Here is an 11,688-nt window from a genome sequence, read left to right as displayed (position 1 = left end):
TTTTTCTCATTTATCCAATTCAAGCTTAAATCTGTTTTCTAAGATCTGGCCAAAAATTCCGCAAGCATGTCATATCACTAAAACTAGCGGGAAAAGAACTAAGCATGGACAAACAACCTAAAATCCGAGTTACAACCCTAAAATAACCCGGCTAATGAAAATAGCAACAAAACGGACAGACAAGACTCACACAAACAAAATAGAGGGATAGAAGGGTTTGACTCAATAAAACAAATAAAATCTGGATCACACCCTGAAATAACCCAGATAATAGAAAAAATATCAAAACAAGCTACTAAGATTCCTTCCTAGTGAGGAGGGAATGACTTTTCAATTGCTAAGCTTGACATTTAGCCATAAATTTGCTCATCAGAATCACCATGGCCTTCTCCAATTTCAGTCGGCAAGTTCCCGAGAGGATTCTCATACTCCATGTCACCACACATCATCCCCACAAAGTGTGCATCATCATGTGCATGTAAAGGATTCTGCATCATATTCTGGGTGTCATTATCTTGGATCACAATCAGTTTTTCCTGGATCATCCTTTCTATTTCTCTTTTAAAATCCCGACAACTTTCAACATTGTGCCCCTGGGCATTAGAATGGTATTCACACCTTTTAGAAGAGTCAAAGCTTTTTGCACATGGGTCCACATAATTTGGAGGAATAGGTGCAATCATGTCATAATGCTTTAATTTCTCAAACACACTTGCATAGGACTCTCCTATTGGTGTAAAATTATCTTTCAACCTTTGTTCCCCTCTATACCCCTGGCTTGGATGTGGGTTATAGGGCACTTAAAAATTTTGTGAAGGCTGGTGGAGATTTTGCGGTGCTGGTGCTCGCCTTATGGGGTGTCTTGGTGGCTGCACAACATACTGAAGTGGAGCAATAGAGTATTGTGGGTTCTGAGGTAGATAGTAGTGCTCAGGGGAATCATCGAAAACCTGATGAGGCTGCTCATACCTTCGAGATGTTTTCCTAGGACCTCTTCTCGACCTTATTGTCATCATGGTTTCTTCATCCTTCTCATTCATGTCACTAAAATTGTCAGATTCAATCTGGACAGCCTGAGTTGCAGCTTTGAGAACTGCTTGACTTATAATTTTGCCTGTCTTAAGGCCATCCTCAACCATTTCCCCAATTTTGATTGCTTCCGAGAAGGATTTGCCCACTGCGGACATCATGTTTTGAAAATAATCTGGTTCTTGAGCCTGAAGAAAGACAGTGATTAGCTCGTGGTCATCCATGGGTGGCTTAACTCTAGCTGCTTTCTCTCTCCATTTAATGGCATATTCCCTGAAACTTTCAGTTGGTTTCTTCTTCAGGTTTGAAAGGGAATTGCAGTCTGGGGCGATATCGATCTTGTATTGGAACTGTTTGACAAAGGCCTGGGCCATGTCATCCCAGACATGCCAGTGAGAGGTTTCTTGATCCATAAACCATTCAGAGGCTACCCCTATCAGGCTTTCCCCGAAATAAGCCATTACTAGTTCTTCTTTTCCCTCCACACCTCTTAGCTGATTGCAATAACTTTTCAGGTGGGCTATGGGGTCTCCGTGTCCATCATACTTTTCAAATTTGGGAGTCTTAAAACCAAGTGGCAAACGAACACCGGGGAACATACATAGATCCTTGAAGGCAATACTCTTCTGACCTGCCGACCCTTGCATGTTTTTTAACTTTTGTTCTAAGCTTTTCACTCTTTGGGTCATTTCTTCTTGTGCCATCTTTCGGGTAGGCTTCTCTATCTTTGAAGGAAGATCAAATAGATACGAGTGGTACTCAGGAGAATGGTATTGTTCTTGCTGGGTAGAAAATTATGACTCATGACTTTTCTTTTGTACCACTGTTGGCTGTGGGATAGTGAAAACGGGCATAACAATAGTAATTATCTGATTGGTTGTCAATGGCACACTTTGGGAACGCGCAACAAAAGTTCCAGTTGTAGTCGTACAGTTGGGATAAAGACTGAACCCAAATGGATAGGATCGATCAGACAATAAGACAGGAGTGGTAATAGCCGAGATGGGTGTGAATTTTGGGAAAACATGAGAAAGGGGTGGTCCCTGACCATTGGCCGATACTTGACACATTTTAGTCATTTGCTGTTTCGGTATTTTATTTTTCTCAACCACAGTAGACTCTTGTTGAACCCTCTGACCCCGAGTCTCTTGACCACTCGTAACAACTTCAATGTCAGTTGTCAATGACATTTTTCCTTTGATTTTGTGTTGCCAGCTTGCCACAAACTGACAACCTCAAACTTTCTTCTATGATTCAAAATAAGAGACACGTTAGAATGGACTCAATCGGTCCTTATTATCATCATCATTTTTTTTTCATTTTTTCATTTTTTTTGGTCAATCAAACCTGATGTGGGTTGCCTACGTATCATGTGGGAACATGAATCAGATCGTGCATAGTTCGGAAAGATCAAGAATAAAGCAAATAAACTAACTCTTTTTTTTTCTAATTTCCGAAAGAAAGACTTATAAAGAAGAAAGAAAATATTTTTTGATTTCGATTTTTTTTTTTTTTAATTTTTGAAAAGAAAGACTTCTAAAGAAGAAAGAAAATATGATTTTTTGAATTTCGATTTTTTTTTCCGAAATTTCAAAAGAAAAACTTCTAAACAAGAAAGGAAATATTTTTGGATTTTTAGAATTTTATTTTTAATTTATGAAAGAAATACTTCTAAAGAAAAAAAAAGAAAATGTTTTTGAATCTTGAATTTTCTTTTCAATTTTCGAAAGAAGAATGAAAATATTTTTGAATTTTGAGAAGAAATTAAAAAGAAAATGTTTTTGTATTTTTTTTAAAATTAGGGTCTAAAAGAAAGACATTCTAAAGAAGGAAGTAAAGAAAAATATTTTTGAATTTTTTTGAAAATTGTGGTCTAAAAGAAAGACTTTCTAAAGAGGAGATAAAGGAAAATATTTTTGGATTTTTTGAAAATTGTGGTCTAAAAGAAAGACTTTCTAAAGAGGAGGTAAAGGAAAATATTTTTGGAGTTTTTGAAATTTGTGGGCCGGAACCGATGAGATTTGCCTACGTATCTCACATCCGGTGAGAATAAGACCCACGTAGTTCTGCAATTTTGATGCACAGAAAAAAATAATTTGTTTTGAAATGATTTTCTCTTTTTGTTTTTGAAATTTCGATAGAGTAACGGGATTTTTTGAATACCGGGTATTTTTCTATCCTACCTCACTCTTGGTTTTTCTCTTCTTTTTTTTAATTTTTTTTTTTTACTCAAGAAGCCGGTCAACATACAAGCCAAGCAAATTAATGCACAAGTAGCACATAAAGAATGCATCAGGATGGTCCTTTAATTTTGGGTACACTTGTCCTAGACGGACCCAACCCCTGTGTTGAATCCCCTAAGTCAAATGCACATGATGCAAGCAAACGTACCTACTAGGAATCCTACATGAGGCTGTGTTATTCTAAGTTTAAATCCTGGGTGTATTGTTCTAGACCTGGCTTACCCGAGCGGACAACTCGAGTTGGGGGGGGAGAGGGAGCGTATCGGGAATATAGAAGCTTCACCGGCTTTGCAACTTTTCCGAACCTCGTTCTAAAATTAGGATATGAATCTAACAGAAAAGAAGCCACGCGAAGTGCACGCTTCCCAGAAAATTTAGAAGACTCAGAGAGAAGAAAGGTTTTCGTAACAGTTTATATATAGTTCATAACAATATCAAAGCGGTAAAGAGAGGCAATTAGCACATTAGGCTCAAACAAGTAATATCAGACAATCATGAAAGCCAAGCATAACAGTTATCTAAGCTCGAATTCTGAACCCTGAACCAGAGATTCTGGGTTCTTGTCCCCAGCAGAGTCACCAGAGTTGTCACACCTCCTTTTTCCCGAGGGGATATGGGAATAGAGAGTTTTTCCATTTAAAGTGACATTAATCGAAATGGGATTATTTAATCATTCAGAGTCGCCACTTGGAATAATTTATGGTATCCCAAGTCACAGGTTTATTTTTAAATCCCAAATCGAGAAAATTGACTCTTATTTATGGTCCGCGAACACAGAAGACCGGGTAAGGAATTCTGTTAACTCGAAAGAAGGTGTGAGGCACTCCCGAGTTCTGTGATTTTAGCACGGTCGCTTAACAATTAATACTTGGTTAATTATCTGATTCATTACATTGTTTAAAAACTTATTGTGCATTTTACCTTTAAAAACGCTTTTCGTACTTATAGAATTTATTTGAACAAGTCGCGATATTGTGCACTTGTCATTTGGTACATGTTGCAAACCGCGCCACATGAAATGCACCCGCGATTTACGACATGTTTATTTTTATTATTTGAAGTTATGGTTGGGTCACATGAAATGCACACCCAAATTTGGATTTATGTATCGTGACCATACCACGGGAACCGTACCCATGGCCACTATAATTATTAATCACGCCTAAAGCAACTAGCGATATATAGTTGTTTATTCAACTGTTTGAGATCATGTACTGGGGTCTATAGCTAAGGAGTCAATGTTGGGATAAATTACAGATAAGGTTGAAGAACTTAATGACGGGAATTTCTGAGCCATGGAAGTTTGAATTAATTGCCAACGTACATACCAACAGACTAAATTGATGGATGAAATTGGATCACAATCTAACTGTTGAGGAATTTCGCATGCATAACCGGAAATGAATTAATAGCCACTTTAGACATTGCAGTGATAGCCACTTTAGAGTAATAGCCAATTTTAGCCTTCATTTTCCAGATAATTAATCAACTCAAATGCTAAAACTTACAATAACAGATACACATAACAAGTCTAAGAACCAGAACAGATTTAGAACATAATGATTTCAGAACTTAACAAAACTTAACAGTAGAATCATATTCAATTAATCATATTCATATTTTAGCTACTAACTTTCATCGGTCAAACATTCACATGTACTGCCACGAAGGATGGAATTAATCTTTGATTCTAAGAATGATCCAAACAATAGCAATTAAGAAGCAGACATGTCTCAAATCTGAAGACAGATATGATGTTATAATCGAAAGGTGATATTTAATTAATACTATGGACATTACATGAAGCAAGAAGCAAAGAGGGGGTACCTGGAGAGCAAGTCTACAGCTCCAAAAACCAGATAAAAGGCGAAGAAATCGGCTGATTGGTGCCTCAATGAAGTAAACCTTCTTCAATAAAGCAAGACTTGTACAATCTGAGTATCTTTCAACCAGCAAAAATCAAACTTCTAAATGAAGTGAAATCAGCGACTTCAAGTGAATTTACAATTCAAATGCTCAGACTTTTTTGAAGCTCACAAGCAACAAGATCGCGAACAGAACCTCGGCAGGCGACGGACTGACCGAACTTTGCCGGAGAAACTCAAATCTCGCCGACAAACTCGAACTCTACTCAACCCGGAGAACAATGAAGCTCAAAGTGCTGACTGGAATTGAAATTTAGTGCATTTTCGGGGTTACGGCGGGGCCGATTTGAGTTGGATTTTTTATTTTATTTTGAAGCTATTTTCAGCTAGTTCTTATGGTGAGAAGGACAGTGGTTTATCGTTCAAGCACAGTTGAATATCAGTGATTTTTTTTGAGGTTTCAGTGGAGATAAGGAAGAATGAGAAGATGGAAAGCTACTGATTTTTCTTCAAAGGAGGTGTGGCCAATTTTTTTCCCTCTGTCCGGTGGTCCTCCCCCTTTTCGTTCTCTGTTTTCCCCGTCCCCTCTCTAATCTCCTTATTTTCAGATCTATTCCTCTTTTACCCTTGCGTGTGTCCGTGTGTTTGTCTAGGGTAGGTGTTATTTGTAGGAAATTGCTAGAAAAGTGCATGTGAATTAGTTATCAGATGATGATAAGAGAGAATCTTTTGCCATGTGACAATTTTCCATTGGCTCCTTTTTTTATCTCTTTTTTTTAAGGTAATCTAAAAATTTAAATTACTACACTAATATTTTAAACTAGATAAAATATAATAAACTACTAAGAAAAGTTATAAAATTATTAGTCTTACCAAATTAAAAGAAACATATATTTTTTGCAATTTTTCTTTTCTTTTTGCAAATAAAACACAACTAATATATAAAAATGTGACTCTTTTTATATGATTTCAATTTTATCAAATAAACCTACTAAAATAAGTGAAATAAAGGTTAAAATATGTAGATTAAACTTAAAATTATTAACAACTAAAAAGTGTTGAAAAATCTCAAATATAGTCAAAATTTAGGTGCTCACAGTATGTAGCTCGGTGCCTAAACTGTATGAGCATCAGCGACCAGGTGGATTGCTTCAGAAGCTAGAGATTTCAGATTGGAAATGGGAGAAGATTATTATTGATTTTATTGTCGGGCTCCCGCGGACTCAGAGAAAGTTTGATGCAGTTTGGGTGATTGTGGATAGGTTGACCAAGTCGGCTCATTTCATTCTAGTGATGACTACATATTCTTCTGAGCAGATGGCTCGAGTTTATATCCGTGAGATTGTCAGACTTGATGGCGTGCCGGTACCCATCATTTCTGACCGGGGTACGTAGTTTACATTGCAGTTCTAGAGAGTCGTACAACATGAGTTAGGTACTCGGGTTGAGTTGTGCATAACATTTCACCCTCATACAGATGGGAAGTCTGAGTGCACCATTTAGATATTGGAGGACATGCTCCGTGTATGTGTGATGGAGTTTGGGGATTCTCTGGATCTGTTCTTGCCGCTTGCAAAGTTTGAAAACAACAACAGTTACCAGTCGAGCATTCATATGGCCCCGTATGAGGCTTTATATTATAAACGGTGTCGGTCTCTAGTACATTGGTTTGAGTCGGGCGAGGCTAGGCTATCGGGTACATACTTGGTTCAGGATGTTTTCGAAAAGGTTAAATTGATTCAGGATCAACTTCGTGTAGCCCAATCTAGATAGAAGGGTTATGTGGATCAGAAGGTTCGTGATGTTGCATTCATGGTTGGGGAGCGGGTCTTGCTCCAGGTTTCTCCCATTAGGGGGTTATGAGGTTCGGGAAGAAGGGAAAGTTGAGCCCTAGGTATATTGGACCGTTTGAGATACTTGAGAGGATTGGAGACGTGGCCTACAGGCTTGCACTACCACCTAGTCTAGCTGCAAATCATCCAGTATTCCATGTTTCTATGCTCTGGAAGTATCAGGGCGATCTGTCTCATGTGTTAGACTTCAACTCAGTCCAGTTGGACAAGGATCTATCTTATGTTGAGGAGCCGGTAGCCATTTTGGACAGGCAGGTTCGAAAGTTGAGGTAGAAAGACATTACTTCAGTGAAGGTTCAGTGGAGGGGTCATCCAGTCGAGGAGGTGACTTGGGAGACCGAGCACGATATGTGTAGCCACTATCCTCATCTATTCACCACTTCAGGTATGTCTCTATACTCGTTCGAGGACGAACGTTTGTTTTACGAGGGGGAGGATGTAAAGACCTGGCTAGTCATTTTGAGTATTTTAACCCTGATCCCCTAATTTATGCTCCCTCTATGTCATATTGTGGTTATGTGACTTTCTGGGGTGCTTAGTTTCGGGTTTGGGGGAGTTTCAGAGTAAAATGGGACACATAATCCCTAAGTTGGAAGTTTAAGTCGTAGGAGTTGACTGTAGTATGACTTGTGTGAAGACGACTCTGGAATAGAGTTTTGATGGTATAGATAGCTACGTATGGTGATTTTGGCCTTAGGAGCATTTACGTATGTTGATTTGGAGGTCTGTAGGTCGTTTCGACATGATTTCGAGAAACATGGAAAATTTAAGGAATTTCGAAAGTTTGACCGAAAATGGACTTTATTGATATCGGGCTCGGATCCCGATTATGGAAATTGGAATAGGTCTGTAGTGTCATTTATGACTTGGGTGCAAAATTTGAGGTCAATCAGAGTTGATTTGGTATGAATTGGCATCAGTTTTGGAATTTGGAAGTTCATCATTTCTTAGGCTCGAATCGATGTGAGATTCATGATTATAGGGTTGTTTGATGTGATTCGATGCTTCGAGCGTATTCGTATGATATTTTAGGACTTGTTTATATGCTTGGTTGAGGTCCCGGGGCCTCGGGTGTAATTCGGACCATGTTCCGCACATTTCGGGTCATTTAGGAATACCTGAAGTTCCAGTTTCTTTTAGGTCTGGTTTCCTTCCATGCGATCGCGAGGTTTGGTCTGCGATTGCAAAGGGATATTTGTGGACTCTTGGTTTTTACTCTTCACGTTCGCAGAGAGTGGGAAGCAATAGCGAAAGGTTGGTTCCCTGTGAATCGCGAACGCGTGGAGAAGGTTGCGTTCACGTAGAGGAATTTGGGGGCAGCACGCCCACACACTTTGTTCATTGCAATCGCTTGTAGGAACCGCGATCGCGTAGCTCGATGAGGCAGTGCTTCACGTTCGCATGGAAAATCTCACGTTGCATATAAGGTTTAGAGCTGATGGAATTTTTGTTCTTCGCGATCGCGAAGGAAATGTCGCGATCGCGATGAGTAATTAACTAGGCAGTAGACTTACGTTCCAAAATCGAGGGTTTATTTCATATTTCACATTTTGAACAAAGAGAGCTGGGTTTGAGGCAAACTTTCGAGGGTTTTTCAGAGGGATTATTGAGGTAAGAATTCCTAACTCGATTTTGGTTAAATTACACTAATCTATCACTATTGTTTTCATGTAATTAAGGAATGGAGTTGGAAAAATTGGGGAAAAGTGGTACAACTTCTTAGACTAAGTTTTTGGGTTTTGAACGGCAAAATGAGGTCAGATTTGGATAATTTTTGTATGGTTGGACTCGATATCGAATGGGTGTTCGGATTTTATAATTTTGGTTGGGTTTCAAGGCGCGGGCCTGGGTTGACTTTTTGGGTCGATTTTTCAATTCTTTGCAAATATCGTAATTTCAATGTTTGAATTAATATCCTATAGTTATATTTATAGTATGAAATTATTTTGGATAGATTTGAGCGGGGAGTTGACTTTTTGATATCGCAGTCGGAATCTAATTCTGAAAATTTTCATAGATCCGTTATGTCATTTATGAATTGTGTGCAAAATTTCAAGTTAACCGGACTTGAATTGATAAGTTTCAGCATCGAATGTAGAAGTTGGGAGTTCTTAGTTTCATTAAGCTTGAATTAGGGGTATGATTCGTGGTTTTAGCGTTGTTTGATGTGATTTGAGGTTTCGACTAAGTTTGTATGATGTTTTAGGACTTGTTGTGTGTTTGGTTGAGGTCCCGGGGGTCTCGGGTGAGTTTCGGATGGCAAACGGATCAAATTCGGACTTGGAAGAAATCTGGAAATTTCTGCCTTCTGGTGCAATCGCACCTGCGAAATTTTTCTCGCAAGTGTGAGCTCGTAGACGCGAGCCTGGCAAGCGCAGAAGCAGACGAGGGGCTGGTGAGGCAGTGGTCGCAGGTGCGGACGGGTGGTCCGCAGAAGCGGACAGCTTCTCGCAGAAGCGAATCCGCAGAAGTGATGAAGCCGAATAAGCTAAGGTATTATCGCATCTGCGAGACCGCAGATGCATCTAAGAATCCCGCAGAAGCGGAAACCCCTGGACAGTACAAAAACAGAGGGGTTCCGAGTTTTTGCGATTTTTGGGCATTTCAATCTCGGGCTAGGCGATTTTGAGCGAGGTTTTCATGGGAATTCTTGAGATAAGTCACTTGTGATCATTTCTACTCTATAATATTGAATTATCATTGAATAATCCGACTAGATTACGTGTTTTTGAGGTGTAAATCGGGAATTTGGGCCTAGGGATTTGGAAATAAGATTTGATGATTTGAAGGTCTAGTTGATGTCGGAATTTGGTAAAATTTATATGGTTAGACTCGTGGTTGAACGTGAGTTCATATTTTGTAACTTTTGTCAGGATCCGAGACGTGGGCCCCACAGGCAAGTTTTGGAGTGCAATTTCGGATTTTAAAGGAAAATTAGTATTTTTATATGGAATTAATTCCTATAATTTGCATTGACTGAATCAAATTAATTATGACTAGATTCGAGGCATTTGGAGATCGATTTGCGAGGCAAGGGTATAGCGGAGTAAGAAATTACACGTTTTGAGGTAAGTAACATTTCTAAACTTGGTTTTGAGGGTGTGAATCCCCGAATTTGGTGTTATATAAATTATTTGGAGGTGACACCCATGATAGGTGATGAGCGTGTGGCGTGCACCATAGAAATTATGATTTGAATAAATCTTGTAAAGTTGTATGTTATTAACTTAACATTTACCACGTGTTAAGGAAATTGAGCTGGGTCTCTTATTAAAGATCGTGTTTAGGCTATGTGCCGGTATTTTGGGACCCACATGGGTCGTGTTACTGGTGAATTAATTGTTTTAAAAATGTACATTTCACACTCAGTCATATTCGTCCATTGTGAGAGGATATTTATGGGATCGGGACTGCCCGCCTGCAGTAGACCATATTGGCTTTATATATATTATAATTATATGGATCGGGGTTGCCCGCCTCAGTAGGCCATATCGGCTTTATTACTATATGGATCGGAGCTGCCCGCTTGCAGTAGGCCTTATAGGCTTTATTATTATACGGATCGGGACTGCCGCCTGCAGTAGGCCATATCGGCTTTATATCACGCTTGGGCTGAAAGAGCCCCTCCGGAGTCTGTACATACCCCCAATGAGCGTAGATGATTTATATATTCAGGATGGACTTCCCAGGGCATGGACTTGCCTTACTTATTTATATTGTGATAAATTTTTCTGGACATGGATCTTATCCGTATCATTTACATTTGGGGATAAATTTCCCAGGGCTGGATTGGCCATATACAGTACTGAGTCACCGAATGAATTGTGACCAGTAGTACATGAGGTCTTTCCACTGAGATGTCATATTCCTCATATCATGCAGTATTTATCTATTTTTCTTGTACTGAGTTTAACTGTTGAACTTGAAATGCCTACATTCCTGCACCATTTATTTTCATGTACTGGACTGTACCTGTGGAGCTCGTCACTACTTTCAGCCCAGAGGTTAGTCTTGTTACTTATTGAGTTGGTTGTACTCATACTACACTCTACACCTCGTGTGCAGATCTAGGTGCTTTCGGACATGGCGACTGTTAGACCTCAGTGTGTTACCAGTTGGAGACTATAAAGGTAGTTGCTTGGAGTTCGCTGACCTTGTCTCTCTTTCCTTCAGTTATTGTACTGTTCTATACTTTCAGACAGTGTTTGATCAGTCAGACTTTGTATTCATATTAGATGCCCATATACTCAGTAACACCAGGTTTTGGGAGTGTTTATATCTGTATTTGTGAGATTTTTTTCGCTGAATTTAAATATTATGTTTCAAACTTAAAAGACATGGTGATGTATTGAGATTGTCGGCTTGCCTAGTATTGATATAGGTGCCATCACGACAGGTGAGATTTTGGGTCGTGATACTTTGTGTGGGGGAACTTCCCCTTAGGATTGGTGTTACTTGTGATAATTGTGATGTGTAAGAGCCGTGTACGCAAGGTGACGAGTATGTACACTGGATAAATGCAGAAAATTACCCATTTTTAGCTATGTAAAATTCCTTCCATGCCTTAATTGAGTTACTTTAACATGTTATAGTCTTCATTTTTACTCTAATTTCACATGTCTAATTGTCTTATCTCTTACTTGCTAATTTCTCTACATGTTTAGTTGAAATCCTTGTTTCTCTTATTCCATATTCATT

At 39.0% G+C, this 11,688-nt stretch overlaps 1 protein-coding gene across 1 annotated transcript; it reads right to left on the bottom strand.

The window, feature by feature from the left end:
• Positions 1–800: 800 nt before the first annotated feature.
• Positions 801–1,733, bottom strand: LOC138902147 (uncharacterized). The gene has a single exon (XM_070189969.1). It carries the CDS (start codon positions 1,731–1,733, stop codon positions 801–803), a length of 933 nt encoding a protein of 310 aa, XP_070046070.1.
• Positions 1,734–11,688: the final 9,955 nt, after the last annotated feature.

The sequence above is a fragment of the Nicotiana tomentosiformis genome, chromosome 11 (assembly GCF_000390325.3).
Source record: "Nicotiana tomentosiformis chromosome 11, ASM39032v3, whole genome shotgun sequence".
Taxonomy (NCBI): Eukaryota; Viridiplantae; Streptophyta; class Magnoliopsida; order Solanales; family Solanaceae; genus Nicotiana; species Nicotiana tomentosiformis.
This window is presented reverse-complemented; position numbering and strand designations above follow the sequence as displayed.

Bases quoted from the DNA above. Each gene is read 5' to 3' on its own strand.
- LOC138902147 (XM_070189969.1), bottom strand. From the start codon at position 1,733: ATGGCACAAGAAGAAATGACCCAAAGAGTGAAAAGCTTAGAACAAAAG.